Source organism: Carassius carassius, chromosome 10 (assembly GCF_963082965.1).
Source record: "Carassius carassius chromosome 10, fCarCar2.1, whole genome shotgun sequence".
NCBI lineage: Eukaryota > Metazoa > Chordata > Actinopteri > Cypriniformes > Cyprinidae > Carassius > Carassius carassius.
In genome coordinates this window covers 945919-968418 of record NC_081764.1, presented here as the reverse complement: position 1 = coordinate 968418, position 22500 = coordinate 945919, and the positions used below count along the sequence as shown (strand labels likewise).

The following is a 22500-nucleotide window of genomic DNA, read 5'->3' as shown; positions in this document are numbered from 1 at the left end:
TGTATTTGCAGCTGAACTGCATTCATGTCCTGCATTAAACAGTCAATGTGTGAATGCATCTAAACACCACTTCAGATCGGATTCTGCAAACACTAATCCTGTAGATGCTGATTTCATCTGATTGGTAACAGCCCTGTAGTGTCTTAACATCTGAACTGAATTCATTGATTAAATCTAAGAATTCGACACAGAAGATGATGCTTTCATTTAATAAAAAAGCCATATAAAGCCAAAAATGCTCATCAAAGGTAAAAATCTACATATTTTCATACCCTTCAAAATAGAAGTTAATTTTAACTTGAATAAACTGTGACAGAAATATATTACTTAAAGTAATGATAGTACAACTACTAATATTAAAATTATTATTAAAGCATTATTTTAAAGGAATTTTTTACCAGTAAAATTATGTACCAGAAAAATGTAAATGCACAATATTTCTGAAAAAAAAAAATATATATATATATATATATATAAATATATATAAATTCAGTTTGTTAGAGGTGCTTTTGATTATTAAAATTTCATGAAACCATTAAAATGGAATCCAGAAAATATTTGAGAATCAAGAATTTGGTAATAAATTGCGGCCTTGTAATTTCAATTTATTAGACATGTATTTCTTTTTTTATTAATATTTTTAATTTAACCATTAAATCAGAGTCAAAGAAAATTTACAGAGAAATTTAAAATGGAAAAATGGAATTTGGAAAAAAAATTCGACCCTACACGCTCAGCGAAATATCATCTAATTATGGCTCTCCTTAGAGTTACAAATGATCTGCTCTTATCATCTGATCGTGGGTGTATCTCTCTATTAGTTTTATTGGATCTTAGTGCTGCGTTTGACACAATTGACCACAACATTCTTTTGCATAGACTTGAATACTTTGTTGGCATCAGTGGAAGTGCATTAGCATTGTTTAAATCGTACTTATATGACCGCCATCAGTTCGTAGCAGTGAATGAAGATGTATCCTATCGATCACAAGTGCAGTATGGAGTACCTCAAGGCTCAGTACTAGGGCCGCTACTCTTCACGCTTTATATGTTACCCTTGGGAGATATCATCAGGAAACATGGTGTTAGCTTTCACTGTTATGCTGATGATACTAAGCTCTATATTTCTTCGCGGCCCAGTGAAACACACCAATTTGAAAAACTAATGGATTGCATATTCGATATAAAATGACGAATAATTTCTTACTGCTAAATTCTGAAAAAACAGAGGTGTTAATTATAGGACCTAAAAACTCTGCTTGTAATAACCTAGAACACTGTCTAAGACTTGATGGTTGCTCTGTCAATTCTTCATCATCAGTTAGGAACCTAGGTGTGCTATTTGATCGCAATCTTTCCTTAGAAAGCCACGTTTCTAGCATTTGTAAAACTGCATTTTTCCATCTCAAAAATATATCTAAATTACGGCCTATGCTCTCAATGTCAAATGCAGAAATGTTAATCCATGCATTTATGACCTCAAGGTTAGATTATTGTAATGCTTTATTGGGTGGTTGTTCTGCACGCTTAGTAAACAAACTACAGCTAGTCCAAAATGCAGCAGCAAGAGTTCTTACTAGAACCAGGAAGTATGACCATATTAGCCCGGTCCTGTCAACACTGCTCCCTATCAAGCATCGCATAGATTTTAAAATATTGCTTATTACTTATAAAGCCCTGAATGGTTTAGCACCTCAGTATTTGAATGAGCTCCTTTTACATTATAATCCTCTACGTCCGCTACGTTCTCAAAACTCAGGCAATTTGATAATACCTAGAATATCAAAATCAACTGCAGGCGGCAGATCCTTTTCCTATTTGGCGCCCAAACTCTGGAATAACCTACCTAACATTGTTCGGGAGGCAGACACACTCTTGCAGTTTAAATCTAGATTAAAGACCCATCTCTTTAATTCCTCTTTACATCCCTGAAAGACAGCGGAGACCAGGACAACTAGAGCCCCAGATACAGATCCCCTGTAAAGACTTTGTCTCAGAGGAGCACCAGGACAAGACCACAGGAAACAGATGATTCTTCTGCACAATCTGACTTTGCTGCAGCCTGGAATTGAACTACTGGTTTCGTCTGGTCAGAGGAGAACTGGCCCCCAACTGAGTCTGGTTTCTCCCAAGGTTTTTTATTCTCCATTCTGTCACCGATGGAGTTTCGGTTCCTTGCCGCTGTCGCCTCTGGCTTGCTTAGTTGGGGACACTTCATCTACAGCGATATCGTTGACTTGATTGCAAATGATTGCACAGACACTATTTAACTGAACAGAGATGACATCACTGAATCCAATGATGAACTGCCTTTAACTCTCATTTTTGCATTATTGACACTGTTTTCCTAATGAATGTTGTTCAGTTGCTTTGACGCAATGTATTTTGTTTAAAGCGCTATATAAATAAAGGTGACTTGACTTGACTATGGTTGTTGACAACGTACAACAAAAATATTGAACAGTCTTCAGTCTCTGGGGTATATTTGTAGCAATCGCCAAAAAACCATTGTATGGGTCAAAATTATAGATTTTTCTTTTAAGCCAAAAATCATTAGGATATTACGTAAAGATCATGTTCCATGAAGATGTTAAGTAAGTTTCCTACCGTAAATATATTAAAACTTAATTTTTGATTAGTAATATGCATTGCTAAGAACTTCATCTGAACAACTTTAAAGATGATTTTCTCAATATTTAGATTTTTTTGCTCCCTCAGATTCCAGATTTTCAAATAGTTGTATCTCAGATAAAATATTGTCCTCCTAACAAACCACACATCAATGGAGAGAGGATTTATTCAGCTTTCATATGATGCATACTTCTCAATTTCATAAACTGACCCTTCTGTCTGGTTTTGTGGTCACATATTGTTTCCAGCTCTAGCTGCAGCACGCACCTGTTGATGAAGTTTCCGAGGTTGTTGAGGAGCTCCGAGTTGTTTTTGAGGGCCATGTCGCTCCAGGAGAAGGCCGAGTCCTGTCCCTCGGGACGCAGATACAGAAGATAGAAGCGCCAGACGTCTGACGGGATCCCCGTGTCTTTAGCCATGTCCCCGAACACACCGACGCCGCGGCTCTTCGAGAACTTCGTGTCCTCATAATTCAAGTATTCTGGACACACCCACAAACATTATTATTAAATATCAGTATCTACTGTTCAAAATTCCTCAAGGATGCATTAAATTGATCAAAAGTGACAGTAAAGACATTTATAATGTTACAAAGATTTCTATTTCAAATAAATGCTGTTCTTTTGAACTTTCTATTCATCTGTGAATCCTGAAAAATAAAATGCATCAGTTTCCACAAAAATATTAATGTTTCAACATTGCTAATAATCAAAAAATGTTTCTTGAGCAGTAAATGATTTCTCAAGATCATGTGACACTGAAGACTGATATCACATTTGAACAGAAACTCACATAGAAAACAGGTATATAAATTCTTATTATAATATATATTTTTAATTATATAATAAATATAAATCAGATAGACTAGAAAAAGATTAGTGTTAAAGAGCCTATTTTGGCTTTTGTTCATTGTATAATAAATAAAAAGAAAACGGATAGAACACAATACAAAAACATTAAAGCTAGTTTTTTTTTTTTTGTTTGTTTTTTTTTTTTAAGAAAACATGCAGCAAATGAATAGAGTGCATGTCTAAAATTAGTCTAGAATTAGAATAGAGTGTGCTAGAGCAGTAAGAGAGTCAAAAAAAATATTTCACTGTTTTTGATCAAACAAATGCAGCCTTGCTGAGCAGAAGAGACTCTCTTTAAGCTATATTTAATATGAAGTGGCACATGCATGTTTTCGTGCTCTTTAACCGATCTGTGTGTGATGTTCAGGTCTCACCCGTAGCGATGAGGTGATTGACTAGTGTGTAGTTGTCTTGAGCTCCGAGAAGTGAACAAGGGAACACTACACTGTGGAAGGGAACATTGTCCTTCGCCATGAAGTTATAGAGCTCCACCTGCAGGACACACAGAGCATCACACGCTCACACACACCTCAGAAACTCATCAGAACTACAAATCAGCTGGTATTTTCTAAATCGCTGATGTGAATGCATGTACACTGATTTTATTTAAACCTTTTTGTAATACATTTTACAAGAAATACCATTTCAGTATTTCTAATTTGATTCAATGCTACTTGTTATTACTTTTTAATTACGTTTGAAATGTCCTAGCAATTCCTGACTGAAAATAGTTTTAAAGCAATTTTAGTTTTTTTTTCAGTGAACATCATCTTTAGCTCAAGTACAAATTCAAATTCAACTCCTAAAATTATATAATTTTTTTTTGTATCAAGATACTGCAATATTTGTTATTATTAATATTCTGAATCAGTATTTCATTTAATTTTGAAGTTTTGTTATGTATTTTTGTCATTATTATTTTTTGTATATGCATATATCTATATATATATATATAATATATAGTTTTTATTCATATATATTATAATTTTACATCATGTTTGTTATATTTTAGTATCGAGATACTATTACAGTTTATATTAATATTTTGAATATTTATTTTATTTTTATATATTCACTTTCATTTTAGTTTGAGTTAAAGTTTTAGTAACTTTGTTGCGTTTTTGTACTTTTTTTAAAAAAAATGTGTATATTAATTTTTAGTTCATTTTCAATTAGTTTTCCTACAACATTTTTTTTTTTTTTCGGTTAAAATTTTTTCAAGTAGCAATTTATTTATTGTTTTCACTTTTTTTTTTTTTTTTTTTAATTTCAGTTTTATTTAATTATAACAACCCTGTCCCAAACAACCACAATCAAATCTGTTGATATACAAGTCAAAGATGATTTGCATCAAATTCAGATGGTTAAATATTGTAACTGTTTAAGTGACGTGTTATTGGCCAGCACCTGCTGAGGATTCTTCCACCACTTCTCCCATTGGTCGGTGTAGTTTGCAGTGATGGAGAGGTAGCCAATAGGAGCATCAAACCACACATAGAACACCTGCACAGACAGATAGTGATGTCAGCACAGATTAATGGACGATGTTGGTGTAATAGCATCGTAAACTCTTAATCCTGTGCTCGTACCTTCTCCTTGAAGTCCTCGTGTGGCACAGGTGTCCCCCACTGCAGGTCACGCGTGATGCAGCGCGGTTTCAGACCGTCACGGATCCACGAGCGTGTGATTTGACGAGCGTTTGCCGTCCAGTCGCCGGAGCCTGTCGACTTATCAAGCCACTGCTGCAGCTCGCCCTCCAGCTGCACACACACACACACACACACTGAGATGGAGACCCACAGATCCACATCACACAGGTGTGTTCTTTACCTTCGGCAGGTTCAGGAACAGGTGTTTAGACGAGCGGATCACCGGCGTCTCCTTGCACACCTTACACTGCGGATTCTACAGGAGACACAGAACCACAGTAAACACTTCTGAAATTAATACTTCTGTTCATCAGGGACGCATTACAATCATCAGAAGTGACAGTAAAGACGTTTATAATGTTCCAAAAGATTTCCATTTCGAATAAATGCTGAAACTTTCTATTCATCTGTGAATCCTGAAAAATAAGTTTCCACAAAAATATTCATGTTTTCAACATTGATGATAATCAGAAATGTCTCTTGAGCAGCAAATCAGCATATTAGAACGACTTCTGAAGATCATGTGACACTGAAAATCCAGATTTGATCACAGAAATAAATTAAATTTTAACGGATATTCACATAGGAAACTGATTTTTAAAATCGTAATATTATTTCATAATTTTTTATGTATTTTTGATCAAATAAACGCAGCCTTGTAAGCAGAAGAGACTAAATTAAAAGCTTTTCGTAGCTTATTTAATTCAGCACAGAATGCGCAGTTAAATAAGCAGCACAGATTTTTTTTTTTTATGAATTTCTCTCAACTCAACTTTCTCTCAATTTGGTCAAAATTAGGCGTCTCATAAGTCGGTATAAAGTTGTACATTTTACATTATTTTAATCAAATAAGAAGTTTTGAATAGAAGTTTTTTTTATTAATATATAAAAATATTCCATTTATTTTAAAATGTAATAAGAAGTAAAATTTGTACATTTTACAATATATTTTAAATCAAATAACTTTTAAATATATATATATATATATATATATATATATATATATATATTTAATAAATATATAAAAATATTCCATATATTTTAAAATTCATTGAGAAGATTAGTTCACATTGTAATTATCTGTAATCCATTATGAATATATATATAATGTTCAATAATGTCAAGTAAAGTCCGCTTTATTTATATAGCGCTTCATAACACATCTAATGTTTGATAATGAAACCCTAACGAGTCTGTGGAAATAATTACACACTGTATGTGGACAAGGATCTCATAAATAAATTACTAAACTAAACACTTCATCTCCAAACGAGATATTTATTCACAGGATAAAGCTGTTTTTAATTAATAATGTTATTCTTAAGTGAAATGTCTGGATACGTAATTGTTAAATAAACAGAATAATGTATGAACGCATGTCAGATGAGCGTTTCTTTTGTTTTTTCAGCATCTCATGTCATGAGCGACGCTTCCTTGAAGTAATAATCAAGACGTCTGTGTTTGGAGAGCGGCCTCGAACCGTACCCTGAGGTCCACAGCGTTGATCAGACGGCCACATTTGTCACACTGGTCCCCGCGGGCTTCTGGGTAACGGCAGTGAGGACACTCGCCCTCCACGAAGCGGTCGGCCAGGAAGCGCTGACAGCTTTCACATCGCAGCTGCTCGACCGTGTCCTCCAGAAGAAAACCTCGCTCATGCAGACGCCAGAAGATGTCCTGAGCGATCCTGAGGAGCACACACAAACATGCATGGTTTCTGAAACTTTAGCTCTGATAATATTGTGCCAGAGCTCAGTTAAACACTGTATTCTGAAAATATATTTTAACATCCAAAATCTTTAATTCAGTACTTCATCACCAGTTGACTTTCACTGAATTATTTTATATAACCAAATAAAATATAAGACAACAACAATCAATTCATGTCATTTGGAAAAAAAAAAATACATAAATAGAATTAAAATAAACCAAATATAAAATGTTTCTGCTGACATGAAATTTATTCAAACTAGTGCAAAAGAAACAAAATAAATGTAAATTAAAACATTATTTGTGAAGCATTTTAAAAAAAACCAAAACAAGTGCAGTTCAATTAAATTATAAAATAGCATGTAATAGAAAAAAGATAACATTAATTAAATTCAATTTTAAATGTATTTATAAAGGCATTTTAAAACAGTGTACTAAAGTGCTGTACACATTTTAAGATGATAAAATAACATAAAAGAAAAAAAGACTAAATCCAATTAAAATGTATTTATAAGTGTTTCAAAGTGCTGTACAATTTTAAGATGATAAAATCATATATAAAAGAAATGAATTGAAATTAAAAATAAATAACTGAAAATTGATGCATTTTCAAAAAAAAGCATTAAATTAAATTAATTAAATACATAAACTAAAAGAAAAAACAAAGTAGCATTTATTAATATTTATTTAATTTATAGTTTTTTTTTAGCACATCGACTAAAACTAGAATAATGCAAGAAATGAAAAATAAATATATATTTTTTTATTTTATTTCAGTTAACATTTAATTCAAGTAAATAATTTTTGTTTTTATGGTTTAAACACTAAAAATGCATGTCTGTGTAAAACTGTCCAGTCCTTACTCGGTCTGTCGTTCAGTGGTGGTGCGACCGAAGAAATCGAAGTCGATCTGGAACCACTGGTAGATGTCTGCGTGGACGGTGTGATATTTGTCACAGATCTCCTGCGGCGTCAGTCCCTCCTCACGAGCCTTGTTCTCCGTCGCCGTCCCGTACTCATCCGTACCGCAGATGTACAGCAGATTCCAGCCACGCAAACGGCCATATCTGCAAAGAGAGACAAAGGAGCATTTATACGTGAAAACGTGCAACAACAGACTACATTAATCCTCATTATTTTATTAAACAGTCATAACTGAATTTTTTCCAACTGAAACCATATTGTATCTTATCTGCAACTTTATAGGTGAAAACATGAGTTTTAAACATCTGCATGTTATTACTGCATTCACCCCTTTTTTATTAATTAAACAGAAATTGAGAAATTCTTTGAAATTTTAAAATTACACAGGAAACACACACACACACGATACAAAATGTATTATTTCAATAACAGTCAGATTTTTAAAAAATATATCATTGCATGAAGTTTATAAAACAATCTTAGAATTATCATTAAATTCAAGGGTTTGTCGATAGGTGACATATTCGTGTTAATCAACAAAATTCAGTTCCAAAAGTGTGTGAAATATGAAGGAAAGGCCAAATAAATTTAATATAACACTCATTTAATTGCACAAAAAGTATTTTCGACACTTAATGGTGCTTCTTATACACACAGGTAAAAAATGATCAGAAAATTTTAAAAGGTGATATCTCTTAAAAAATAATTGTAAAAAAAAAAAAAAAAATTATATATATATTTTTTTTTATAACATGTATTTTGAAATGTGATGGTTTTAAAGAAAAAGTCCAAAGTACAAAGTTCCCTCATTCAAAATATGCAGTGTTTAGAAATGTATCTTTTCCGGGTCAAAACGGACCCGGGTGTTGTGAGGGTTAAATAAGTGACTGATGAATCCAGAAGCGGCGTTACCTGGCGAACACGTCGGCGCTGAGCACACAGCCGATGATGTTTCCCAGGTGCGGCACGTTGTTGACGTACGGCAGAGCGCTGGTGAGCAGAACATTTCTCTTCCCTTCCTGAGGGAGACTGAGAAACACACAATAACTTCACTGGGTGAACACCGGCTGACAGGGTTTATATGTGCAGTGATGAGGGTTTGAACATACACTGGGTGTTTCCTCTCTGTGACTGCAGGAGAACCTTTGAGTCCTTCAGACCAGATCTGAGCAGCTTCTTCAATCTCCTCCGCTGTGATCACATGCTCGGCGACTTCAGCCTGACAAATCATACATCACACAGTTAAACAGCATATGTGACAATCGTGACTCACTGACATCTCAAAAACATCTCACAAATATCTCCTAAACGTCTCAATAACGCCTCACAAACCTCTCACGAATATCTCACGAACATCTCAAGGACATCTCACGAACATCTCACGAACATCTCACGAACATCTCACGAACATCTCAAGGACAACAAGAACATCTGACTAATATCTCACGAACATCTTACAAACATTTTAAGAACATCTCACGAACAACTCATGAAGGTCTCAAGAACGTCTCACAAATATCTCAAACATCTCTAGAACATCTGACTAATGTCTCATGAATGTCTCATAAATCTTACAAAAATCTCATAAACATCTGACAAACATCTTACAAAGTGAAAGTGAAGTGACATTCAGCCAAGTATGGTGACCCAGATACTCAAATACTCAGAATTTGTGTTCTGCATTTAACCCATCCGAAGTGCACACACACAGAGCAGTGAACACACACACACACTGTGAACACACACCCGGAGCAGTGGGCAGCCATTTATGCTGCGGCGCCCGGGGAGCAGTTGGGGGTTCGATGCCTTGCTCAAGGGCACCTAAGTCGTGGTATTGAAGATGGAGAGAGAACTGTACATGCACTCCCCCCACCCACAATTCCTGCCGGCCCGGGACTCGAACTCACAACCTTTCGATTGGGAGTCCGACTCTCTAACCATTAGGCCACGACTTCCCCGAAACATCTCTCGAATATCTCAATCATCATATAAAAATCTCAGGAATGTCTCACAACTGTCTCACAAAACTTCACACCAGCATCTCACAAACAAAAAACATCTCACGAACATCTCACAAACATTTTAAGAACATTTTAAGAACGTCTCACGAACATCTCACAAATATATCATGAACATTTTAATAACATCTCAAGAACATCTCACAAACATCTCACAAACATCTTACAAACATCTCACGAACGTATCAAGGACATCTGACTAACGTCTCACGAACGTGTCACAAACATCTTACGAACATCTCACAAACGTATCACGAATGTATCATGGATGTATCACAGATGTATCACGGATGTATCACGGACATCTCACGAACATCTCACAAACGTATCACGGACATCTCACGAACATCTCACAAACATATCACGAACATCTCACAAACATATCACGGACATCTCACAAACGTATCACGGATGTATCATGGACATCTCACGAACATCTCACAAACATATCACGGACATCTCACGAACGTATCACGGACATCTGACTAACGTCTCACAAATATCTCACAAACATCTGACTAACGTCTCACAAATATCTCACAAATCTTACAAACATCTCATAAACATCTCACAAACGTCTCACGAATATCTCACAAACATTTTAAGAACATCTCAAGAACATCTCACAAACGTCTCACAAACATCTCATGAACGTATCAAGGACATCTGACTAACGTCTCACGAACGTGTCACAAACATCTTACGAACATCTCACAAACGTATCACGGATGTATCACAGATGTATATCGGACATCTCACGAACATCTCACAAACGTATCATGAATGTATCACGGACATCTCACAAACATCTCACAAACGTATCACGGACATCTCACGAACATCTCACAAACATCTCACGAACATCTCACGAACATCTGACTAACGTCTCACAAATCTTACAAACATCTCATAATCAACTTTAAAGTTGATTTTCTCAATATTTAGATTTATTTGCACCCTAAGATTCCAGATTTTCTAAAAGTTGTATCTCAGACAAATATTATCCTCCTAACAAACCATACATCAATGGAAATATTATTTATTCAGCTTTCACATGATGTTTACAAATTGACCCTTATGACTGGTTTTGTGCTGCAGGGTCACAGATAACATAATAACAATTTCTTATTACAATGGCTTCACCTGTGGCCATTTCTAAGTCTAAATTAAAAAGCTATCTGTTCAAAGAGGCTTTTAATTTTGGTTGAAGCGCTCTTTTAGCCCAGTTGTATATTTTATATACCGCTGTATGTTATGATGTTTTTTTCTTTTTCTCTCCTTGTTTTTGGTTTTACTGTTTTTATTTTTCATTGTGTTATTGCTGTTTTTAGCTATTCTGTTGTAAAGCACATTGCTCAACTCTGGTTGTAGTAAATAGTGCTATATAAATAAAATTGCCGTTGCCAAAAATCACAAAACAAAAATTTAAATAATAACTGAAATTACAAATATAGAAGCTAATTCCAAAAAATAAAGAATACATGCTAAAGTAACACTGGTGGGACTGCTGTGTACCTCAGTGGCGTTGACGGGACTGTCCCGGCGCTGTGTTTGTGAAGCTGGGTGTTTCTGGAGGAACGTCTTCAGGGCTTCAACACCTTTTCCCTTCAGGACTCTGTTAGTGGCCACCTTACACGCGGCGAGATTGCCGACACGCTCGAACCAGCCGCGTACAGACGGCAGCTCACCTGCAGAGGAACAGTGCATCAGATACGAGTCCTGCATCTGAGCAGACACACAGACTGAGACTGATCTCTTACCAACGTCAAAACTGGAGTCAGACAGGAGAGGATACAGCGCCGCCCACAGGACAACATCTGCAACTGACACGGCCTCCTGAAACACATCAGGTGATGCTTACGTCTGGTTACTTCTTAAAGGCTCTTTAGTGCTGTTTTTCATTTAGGAACTATGGAAACTATAGTTAATAGCCTATTATAGCTCATATTAACTTAATTTTACCGGATATTTCTGCCATATGCACATCAATTTGACATGACAAGCTAGTAATACATCAATTGTAAAAAACTAAATTTTTAAGTAAAGCTGCTTTCCTATGATTCGTATCGCGAAAAGCACAATTCAAATAAACTTGAATTGAAATTGAAACCCGTTTGTGCCGCTGATTAAAGAAATTTAACAAATTAACTACGAATTCTAATCTCACAATTCTGACTTTTTTTTCGCGATACTAACGAGAAAAAAGTCAAAATTGTTCGATTAAAAATTGCTAATTACCTTTTTTATTTTTTTTATTCAGAGGCAGAAAGGGGATCATAGCAAATGGCCAAACGAACTACTAAAAATGGTTTTCGTTAATTAAAGATTTGTCAAAGCGCTATTAAAATAAACTTGAATTTAAATTGAAGGCCGGTTCTGCCACTGATTAAAAAAATAAAACAAATTAACTACGAATTCTAATCTAATTTTTTTTTCTTTTCGCGATACTAACTTCTTTCTCATAATTGCGAAATGTAAATTCGCAACTGTGAGTTATAAAGTGCAATTACATTTCTTACAAATTCCAGCTAATATCTCACAATTGCGAGTCATGAAGTCAGAACTGCAAGATATTAACTAGCAATTACAAGAAAAAAGTCAAAATTGTACGATAAAAAATTGTACATTACTTTTTAAATTTTTTTATTGAGTGGCAGAAACGGGCTTCCACAGCAAATGGCCAAATGAACTACTAAAATTGTTTTTCGTTAATTAAAAATGAAATAAAACATTAGATACATTTTTACTAATTAATTAAAGCTAATGTTTTGTTGGCCACTAACTAAATTAAAATAAAAAGAATTACTAAACTTACAAATACTAAAAATGCAATGCAAATAAAGCAAAGCATAAATATATATAAAAAAGCACATTTACTTATTTACTAAATTACTAAAACTGTGAAGTGAAAATATAATTAATTATATATAATTATTAAAATTTTTATTAACTAATTATTATTTTCAATTATTAATATATTATTAATAATAGTTAAAATAGATTCATGTTCTCAAATCAGCAGACTAAAGATGCTTTAAAATGCATTAATATGTAATGCTTAAATTTATAAAATGTGTTTTTATGTTTACGCGTGTCCCATTGTGTGTTGTATAACGCCCTGTTGCTAACTGCTAATTAATGAAGTTGTAAACTAAACTAAATAAATTTTCAGTGTCATGCAAAATAAATAATATTTTAGCCGTGGTTTGAGTTCATGTTTTATGGTGATGTCAAAAACAAAACATCTGCGCAACCTTTGTAGTCCGATTCAGGAACTAATGACTCTTACGAACCGATTCTTTTAAAGAATCGATTAAACGAATCTCTCAAGAGTATTTACTCTCAGCGCTGTATATTCATGATTTCACCAGGCTTGTGTGTCTTTGTTCATCTAAACAATAGTAAGACGAGCCAGATGCTGCATCTTGTGACTAAATCCATTACTGACGAGAATTTACCAACAGTATTATTTTTTTAGTTGTTTGTCGTTGCAAAATAATCCAGTCTGAACCAGATCTCTTGTTTAGGGCGTGACGAGTATGTTGTTGGAATTTGTGGAATGTTTTCTTTCTCTTTTGGTTTATTTTGTGATGTTGACTGTATGTATTATGATAGTACAATCCCTCACATTTTCTCATGAGTTCACAGATTTTGTTTTGCTTATTTTGAGTCGTATATGAAGCAAAAACGTTCAGCTAAGAGACACAAAACCTGGATGAGAAAGACTTAAAATAGAGGAAGAAAACTGATGTTGACTGCAAACTAATAATTAAATAAAATTTATTATTTTTAGCATTTGGAGCAAGTCCAAGCCAAGGGCCCAATGAAATCTGTTTTGTTTATCAAATTCCATTTTATTTTATTTTTTATATTAATTTATCTGGATTGCAATTTTTTCCTTTTTTTTTGACAAATCACAAAATGTTTAATTAATTAAAAACATAAAACATACGATTTAACATAAATTTATTAAAGTTTAACAAAAAAATTACATGTTTAGGGCCCTATGAAATATTTTATTTTTGTTTTATTGTTACCCAATTATGTTTACGCATGTCTAATTATTTGAATGTTTAATTTAATTATATTTATATCTATTTTTTTCTTTATTTGTTCTCTAATACTTTATACTGTTTATAGTTTGTTTTAAAATAATACTGTACTATCGTTGTAGTATTTGTCTTGTTGCCAGTTGATTTAAAAGCTACTAAAATTAAAGACTCCCTCGAGATCAAGATTTCATGTCTATGTGTTTGTTTGTTTTTTTAGTCGTACATCATTGCAAAATAATCCGGTCCAAACCAGATCTGCTGTTTAGTGTGTGACGAGAGTCTTGTTGAAATTTGAGGAATGTTTTTCTTTCACTTTTGGTTTATGTAAGGCTTTATTCAGTGATGATGATCAGCTGTGAATCTGTGACACAGATGTGTGTGTTGATGATGAACTGAACTCACTGCAGTAAGGAATGATGAGTTTTTCTTGCTCAGACTCTGTTCTAGCCATTTCAGCGGCTCCTTCATCACAGCGACCGCCTCGTCTCGCTTACCCTGCAGCGCCACCATGTGGAGAGACTGCAGCACTGCAGGCTGAACACACACGTCTCAGTGCACACACAACAATAAACACTCAAAACGTTTAATTGCATATAAAATATCTACATATATAAACTAATATATGTAATGTGATGCATATTTGTCAGTGAAAAATCAATGAAACAGGTCAGATTTATGTAATGGTACTAATAAATAAAAGTGTTTTTAATACACAACAACCAGATTTTTTTGTTTAATCTCATGCATTTTAATTTGGGTATTGTTTCTTAACCATATAAACACATTTTAACCACATTCATACATTTTAATTGATTTAATCCGATTCAGTAATTTAATTGAATCAGATTTATGCTGATTCTAAGCTATACGAAAACATGCATTTTGAGAAATAAATATTATTTAAATAATCAATTTTTTTTTAAATATATTTAAAATTATACATATATTTTATTAATAAGTATATTTATATATCAATGCATTTTTAAATGCATTTCATATTATTTATATGCATTTTATATTAAATATATTTCAAATTAACATTTAAACTTCGATCTGAATATTGCTTGATCCACAGCCACTCATATTTTCACAATAAACTGATGTGTGTGTTTTAATATGATGCAAACGGTTAATAATGAACTATTCCATGATTTTTTAATGCATAAATCTGACCTGCATTATTGTTGCATGACTGATAAAATATCCATCACATTAACTTTATCAGTTTTTATCAAGTTTTTTTACTTTTAAATAAAAATGCATGGAAATTTTAAATGAAATTCAGAAGCATAAACCTTATGTATACAATTTAAACCCTTTATGAGTGAAGTAAGATATGTTGGTCACATCTAACTAACCTAAACCTGAAGCGATGGAAGGTTTTGATTGGAATGTGTTCCATGTGAAGTAAATCTGAGCCAACGAGAGGCATTTAAACTCTTTTATCTGATGCATTTACTGTAAAAATGTTTTTGACGTGCTTTCTTCTCAAGCACACCATGCTGTATATGTAATCTGTTGTGATTACTAACGATAATGGTCTCATATTCATCATTAACCTTTATGATAGTCACCTGTAAAGTCGTAGCTTCCCATTCCAGCCACTGGTTAGTCGCATCAGTCGCCTTCTGGCCGCTGATATCAAACAGGTATCTGTTAAAACATGCAAAAACACCATTATGTCTTTGTGAAATTAGTTTGAGATATTAAATTTGATATGCATGCACTCAAAGCCTATTGTCATCATAATAACACTTTAAAAAAAATAATGCATGCATCAAAAATATAACAAGACAAGCTAATGTCTTTTGCGTCAGTTTATCTGGTTATGTTTCTCAGTATGAGACTGTGACAGATGTGTAATAGTTTGTACACTGTCTCTTTTTACTGTATATATAAATTATATTATTACAACAGAGCAAAGTGACTATAAACTGGACTTTTAGTCTATAAAATCTTCTGATAATAAACCTGTTTATTTACAAAAAGGTTTCCTCCAAACAGGACCGACCGGCTCTGTTGTTCACGGAGCAACCGTTTAGTTTTTTTTAATGCCTTCATTATTAATTGTTGATTGTTTTACTTTCGCTTTTGGTCATTAATCACAGGTGTGTGTTATTTTTTCCCCAGGGGATGCATTTGCATTTTATTTAGAGCCATAGTTTCATTTTGCTGGGAATTACGAGCGGAGCATTTCCTCGAGATGACAAATAAAAATTTACCTTTTATGCACTACTCGTGAATTTTTTTTGTGAAATAAGCAAGTGATTAATTAAAAGAGTGTATTTGCAGGAATATCACGACCTTGGATTAGTAATGTTGTGTGAAATGAAAAACTGTCAACCCTCTGTTACATTACTGAACATATTTATATATTAAACATTAAATATTTAAAATATTCATTTTTAATAAAGATGGTACAGTGTCATCTATTGTGTTGAATATTTTTTTTGCATGCATATATATATATATATATATATATATATATATATATATATATATATACAATATATAAAAAATATATATAAAAAAATATATATATATATATATATATATATATATATATAGTAATGATTATAGTGTGCACTCACTGGCAGATGCTGTTAGGGCTGAAGAGATGCTGACCATCGGGTAACAGCATGACTGGTGACCCGGGGTCACTGAGGTAAGGGACCACTTTCTCTGGAGGACAAAAACACACAGAAACACTTGTCAAAAAATTCATATGTGAGAGATTCAAGCGGAACAAAAACACACCGAGTAACGTTACATAGACCCATACAATGGGCCACAGTAATAACATGGGTACCTTGATACACACTATATGGCTGTAGTATGGTAAGTTATATAGTAACGTTCCTATGATGTTATATATCATGGTACCTATTTGTTTACTATATTCATAGACAGCTGCATGACTCAAACGAACAAACTGTCACGACAGGGTCAACAAAGTCCGGTTAAGTGTCTCACCCTCGTGGCTGACCGCTTCTATCTCACACTTCACTCCGGTGAGCTCCAGCGCCGCCAGCACTTTAACACCCTGCGGGTTCCCGTCGGAGATATACAGCTTCATCTGACCCTCTGTCACTTTAGGACGCTCCTGGATGAATCTACTGTCGGACACGGCGCTGGAAACGAGTACAGTGGACTCTACCGGTGTGCGAATCGAGTATTTGCGCTGATGCAACCTGCGCGTCGAACCACGTGACCGCGTCAGAGGAAATTGTAGTTTTTAGTTGTTGTTCGCCCGTTGTTTGTCGCTGGCGGAAGACTGCAATACCCATAATGCAATAGTGCAGGCGTGAACCTTCCATCATGGCAGCGTTAAGGTTATTGGTTAAAGATCTGAACGCCTCGATGTAATTGGTCAACGCCGTTATCAAATCAATGCGCACGATTACTTCATTTTTAATTTTAAAGATCATAATCTGTAGAATTTCTTTTTATTTCCTAGTTTAGAAAAAAAATTTAATCTGACCTAGAAAAAATATTTTGTGTTTTATTTTATATAAATTAACAGTTATTTATTTATTTACTTATTTAAAAATCCTAAAACGTTCTTTTTATTCCCTAGGTTAGAAAAATTAATAAATAAATCTGACCAACATATATATGTAAAAATATATTTTATAACATAGGAAATAAATGTTATTATATAAAACCAAAAGACAATATATATATATATATGTGTGTGTGTGTGTGTGTGTGTGTGTGTGTGTGTGTGTCTTGGTTTTATATAATAACATTTATTATTTATATTATAATTTATTATTTATCTCCTAGGTTAGAGTCAAAATAAATAAATAAATAAATTCAATGTACTTTTCAGAGTGCTTTAATACTTTTGAATCCCTATTTATTGTTTATACTAGCATTAACTAATTAATTGTTTTTCTATTTTTTCACCATAATGTATAAAAATTATTAGATTTTTATTTTTTTTACATCATTTATTCAAACATTATTTATTTATAATTTTCTTTCAGCAGAAAAAAAATAGGTCAGTGTTCCGGCTTAAAATAGCAATGTTGCCCAGGCATCACAAAATACAATAATGCAGGAAACAAACGAGTAACCAAACTAAGACTGGCTTATGTAGCCTCCCTCTGGTTGGCTGCTCTCTGTCACGTGACAGCGCCCTCTAGCCCCTGTAGCCCCGCCCCTTCTGCCGCTCGTCAGAGTCTGAGCTCGAGCGCCGTCCGGTTCACCGACAGCTGCTGAAACACGCGCGGATCGGATGCACCTGCAGTTACCGGTAAGCCACGCGCAGAGCATCACAGCTCAGAAACAAATTACATTAACTATTTCACACTCGAAATATTAATAATTTGCACAACCTTAAACTTGTACAAACAAATAAATAACAGCATCTTTCTAGAGATTTACTATTTAATCATGCATATTTCGCATTGCATTGTCTAGTTAGTGAAAAATAAAAAGAAATACTGTAAAGTGTGCATATTAAGTAGACATCTGTAGGCGTTTAGTCATTTATTTACAATAAACTACAGTATTTACGTTTTATTTAGTGCAGCAATTTTTACACCTGGGGTACAGATGAACAATGTGTTATTTTGATGCTATCTAATATTTTTAACTCAATATTCAGATGCAATATGGGATTATATGTTGAATTATTCGAATTATTCTTGGATTTTGGTGACATCTCAGGTGACTTCTGGGTTGCATGAGATTCAGAGTGAAATATAAATGAGACGTGATGGCATTTTATTAAAATAGAAATAGAAATAATAGGACACGAAGGAGTTGCTAGACATCAGAAAGCTTTAAAATGAACTCAAACTGAGAGCTTTGACAACTTTGGTCTTTTTTGTCAAATCTGAGCTCAGTTGAGATCTCTTCGCGAATCAGGAAATGGAAAAAAGTCACTTGTAGTTGAAACGGTTGAGATATGTCTGATTTATGAGTTGTTTCCAGGCCAGCTGGAGTCTGATCTGGTACCAGGAGCAGCATTGCGTTCATTTCTTGCAAGAAGTGCCACGTCTAATGTAAAATTGTGTAATGATCTCTTGCACGACTGGAGAACAAAGCAAATGCACTTTGCTGTAAAGTCAAGCCATCATAAATCTGATGCATTTAAACGTTCTCTTTCTGAAAACCCCATGAATGAAGCAGATTATTTTCTGCAGCGGCTGTTAGTTTCAGATTGACTGTGGCTTTATCATCTCGTCTGAACTGCTGAACGCCTGCTGTTTTCTATCCATCCGGTTCATTTCAAGACACGAAACGTGTCCGAAAGCACACACAGATCTGAATGTTGTCTGGTATATTTGTGAATATTCTGTGTTTCTGACATGAGCTTTCATTCGAAGTCATAATCTGTGATTTCAAAGACTGCACTTTCATGGTGCTCGAGAACTTTCTGCATTGTCTTCTGTATTTCTTTGAAGCTAAATCACATATGAATTGCTCCTTCAGTTCTACAGTTCCTATATAAACAGGAAGAGGAAATATGCTGTAAAACATTTCAACCTTCTACTCTTTAAACTTAGTTTAGTTGCTGCCCTACATTTATAAAGTGCCACACTTTTGAATTGAATTAAACTTTAAATATTAATCATGACAGAAATCAGACGTTCTAATGGCAAAATCATAAGATTATGAACAAATGCCCTTGTGTTTGAGTGTTTGATAATTTTATCTAGAATTATTGTTTCCTAAAAGTAACATAAGCTTTTTTTTAAGATAAAAGTATCAAGTAAAATAAAAAAACATTAGGTGTGCACTAAGTGAAGTTATTAAATAATAGACTTTTAATTATAAACAAGTTATAATGTTTTTTATAAAATGTAAATGTAAGTCTTAGCTGATTAATCTGATAAAAACTTGCACTGACTGATTTTAAAATATGTCTGTGCACTTGTTATGACTCTAGATGAAGACCAGTATTGTGTTTTGTTTTGTTTTCTAAGGCATGTTTATAAAAATTACTTAAATGTCCTTATTGATCTATTGGCTAATCCTGGCTTAGTCTAAGCCCTGTCTGTGAAACCAGGCCTATGAGTGTGTTTTACAAGAAAATACTATTTCAGTCCGCTACCAAAAAATCACATTTAGTTCAATGTGTTTCTTGCCATCTCTTTGTAATTGTTTGTGAAATCCAAAAGCAATTTCTGAGTAAAAATAGTTTTAATGCAATTTTCGGGACTCTTATTTTGAATTCCGAATTCCTACAACAAATGATAATTTACTCCACATAAAGTAAACATTGCCTTAAATCATCAGCGATCTGTTATCATAATGCATGCTATATATTGATTGCAAACTGCTCTGAAAAGCAAAACAGTTGCACATTTTTATTTTAAAATGTGCAACACTGATATTTATATATTGAAATCATTGCTTTTTGATGTTTAATAATGACATTAAGCTATTCCTGTTTTCATCCATAAATGTAAAACCTCTTTAAATGATAATTAAGATGTTTGTTATGCTTATTTATATTTTTATGAATGACTTAAATTGATTTAAAGGACCTGCATGCCCTGAAATGCATTTTACAGTTTTTATGCACATCTATCTTTTGTGAAAACTCGCACTGTCAAGCCTTAAAAAGCCAGTTTAGATGCTCAAACCCACTTGCACTAATGATCTTATGAAGCACTTATACACTGATGTGCATATATCTTTGATTGTAGTGTTGATTTGGTGTTGGATGTGTCTGTCTCTCGCTGTGGGTCGATCAGGACAGAGATGTTCCTGTGACTGTGTGATGGAAAAACCTCACCATGGGGTTCTTCCTGCAGGACACACACACACACACACACACATACACAAACACTAAATGAGGACACATTTTTGGTAGCACTTTATTAATCATGCCTTTATACAGTATAGCATGCATTATAAAAGTAAATTTAATGCATTAATTCTGCTTTGTAATGCACGTTTTAATGCATCATGAATAATTGTAAACACAGTTATAATGCATTATAATACATTGTTAAATCTTTAGAAAGTGCAATGCATTAAAACACACGACAAACAAATCTGCAAATATTATAATGCATTTTAACCTAACAATTATTTATGAAAATATATAATGCATTACAATGTAGATCATGAATACCTATATAATGCATTATAAATAAAGGCTTTAAATGGAGTGTTACCAGATTTTTACTTATTTTTACTTGATTTAATTCATATTTAAACTAATCACAGCAATATAATATAATTAATTAGAATACCTAATGGGCTTGTCACATTTAGTTTTTGGGGTTTGTGTTTTTAGTTTCTTATTTAACACATTATTATTTCACACTATTTTTCTTTGTTGTCATTACAATTCAGTATCAGTACCAGTTATTTTAGTATTATTTATATAATATTCTAGTTTTTATTTATATTTTGAATCAGCTTTTATCTTCATTATTTTCATGTTTATTTTTTGTAATTTGTATTAGTTTATTTGTTTAAGTTTTAATATATATATATATATATATATATATATATATAAATATTTTTTTTTATTCAGTTTTAGTTTGTGCATTTCAATCAGTAATTTTAATACTTTTTAATATAATTTTAATAGTTTTTATCTAATATTTATATTTTGTTTTAGCTTAACATTTTAACAAAAACATGTTTATTAATATTTTTAGTTTTGTTTTTAACACAGGAACAGGACTTTATTATAACCCAGGCATTAATACATATTATACATTTCATATTATACAACCTAAGGTTAACCAATGGCTTTAAATGTGACTCATTAAATACTGTTGCGTGAGCTGAACTGTAGAGTAAAGTAAGAAAGTCTTATGCTTTTTATAATGCAAATAGTGTCATTTTTCCACTATCAGTATTTGCACAGTCGATGTGATGTATTTGCATGTAATCACTCTTGGTTCTCCATGATGTCTCTGTCTCTCTGAGCTGTTATCTCTTATATATGATAGTTTGATCTCACTAAGAGCTGCGTCAGAGTGTCAATACATGTCTTTTCTCTCACTTTTGATCAATTGAATGTGTCCTCGATGAATAGAAGCATGCACTTCTCACACATATAATAACTCTAGAAGTCCAGAGGTTTAATACCTTCTCAGAATGATCCGAGATTAATACCTGTTCCCTGAAATTGCATAATGATGACTAGTTAAGTTTGTGAATCCTGGAGTTCCCTAGTTTGTGGGTCACGACCAGGTGTGGCGTGTTTGTTCAGCAGCTCAGATGTTTAACCAGAAGTTTAGATGCGTTGATATTATTAGACATGGTTGCTGTCGCAGTGTGTGTGGTGGTGTATTTGTGGTTGAATGGGAATATATGAAAAGATATAAGGCACACTACAGAAGCCACAACCTCATACTTCAGGCCATATTACCCGATCAACTCGACAATATAGAGAGAAAACACACACACACACACACACACAAACACACACATCAGCTCGCATCACTGATTCATCCATTGATTTGTGCTCGCTGTGTGTTTGTGTCACATGTAGTGTGTGCACTGCACAAAGTACACACTACAAAGTGGACAACACACAATGCAGTCGTAACTATGTGCCCGTAAACAAGGTTAATCAATTAATTCAGCAGTCAAACTGATAATAATGAGTTACTCTACTGTGTGTGTGTGTGTGTGTGTGTGTGTCTAGGGTAAATGTCTCGCTGATTTGAGATCATCGTAGACACCA

At 33.6% G+C, this 22500-nt stretch overlaps 2 protein-coding genes across 4 annotated transcripts in view; one reads left to right on the top strand and one right to left on the bottom strand.

Moving 5' to 3' along the window:
* Positions 1-17041, bottom strand: part of mars1 (methionyl-tRNA synthetase 1) — a 30556-nt gene extending 13515 nt beyond the window's left edge. The window contains exons 1-15 of the mRNA XM_059559595.1: positions 16809-17041; positions 16427-16517; positions 15410-15488; positions 14238-14369; positions 11544-11619; positions 11299-11471; positions 8875-8984; positions 8678-8794; positions 7705-7908; positions 6617-6818; positions 5313-5387; positions 5072-5242; positions 4890-4985; positions 3857-3974; positions 2899-3112 (exon numbers count right to left, since the gene is read on the bottom strand). Coding sequence (XP_059415578.1) covers positions 2899-3112; positions 3857-3974; positions 4890-4985; positions 5072-5242; positions 5313-5387; positions 6617-6818; positions 7705-7908; positions 8678-8794; positions 8875-8984; positions 11299-11471; positions 11544-11619; positions 14238-14369; positions 15410-15488; positions 16427-16517; positions 16809-16911 — 1961 coding nt within the window. The 5' untranslated portion in view covers positions 16912-17041. The remainder of the gene's footprint in view (positions 1-2898; positions 3113-3856; positions 3975-4889; positions 4986-5071; positions 5243-5312; positions 5388-6616; positions 6819-7704; positions 7909-8677; positions 8795-8874; positions 8985-11298; positions 11472-11543; positions 11620-14237; positions 14370-15409; positions 15489-16426; positions 16518-16808) is intronic.
* A 971-nt stretch (positions 17042-18012) lies between these two features.
* arhgap9 (Rho GTPase activating protein 9) overlaps positions 18013-22500 on the top strand; it is a 35196-nt gene continuing 30708 nt past the window's right edge. For all 3 annotated transcript variants that reach the window (XM_059559593.1, XM_059559594.1, XM_059559592.1), the window contains exon 1: positions 18013-18093. The gene's annotated coding sequence lies outside the window, so the exon portion shown is untranslated. The remainder of the gene's footprint in view (positions 18094-22500) is intronic.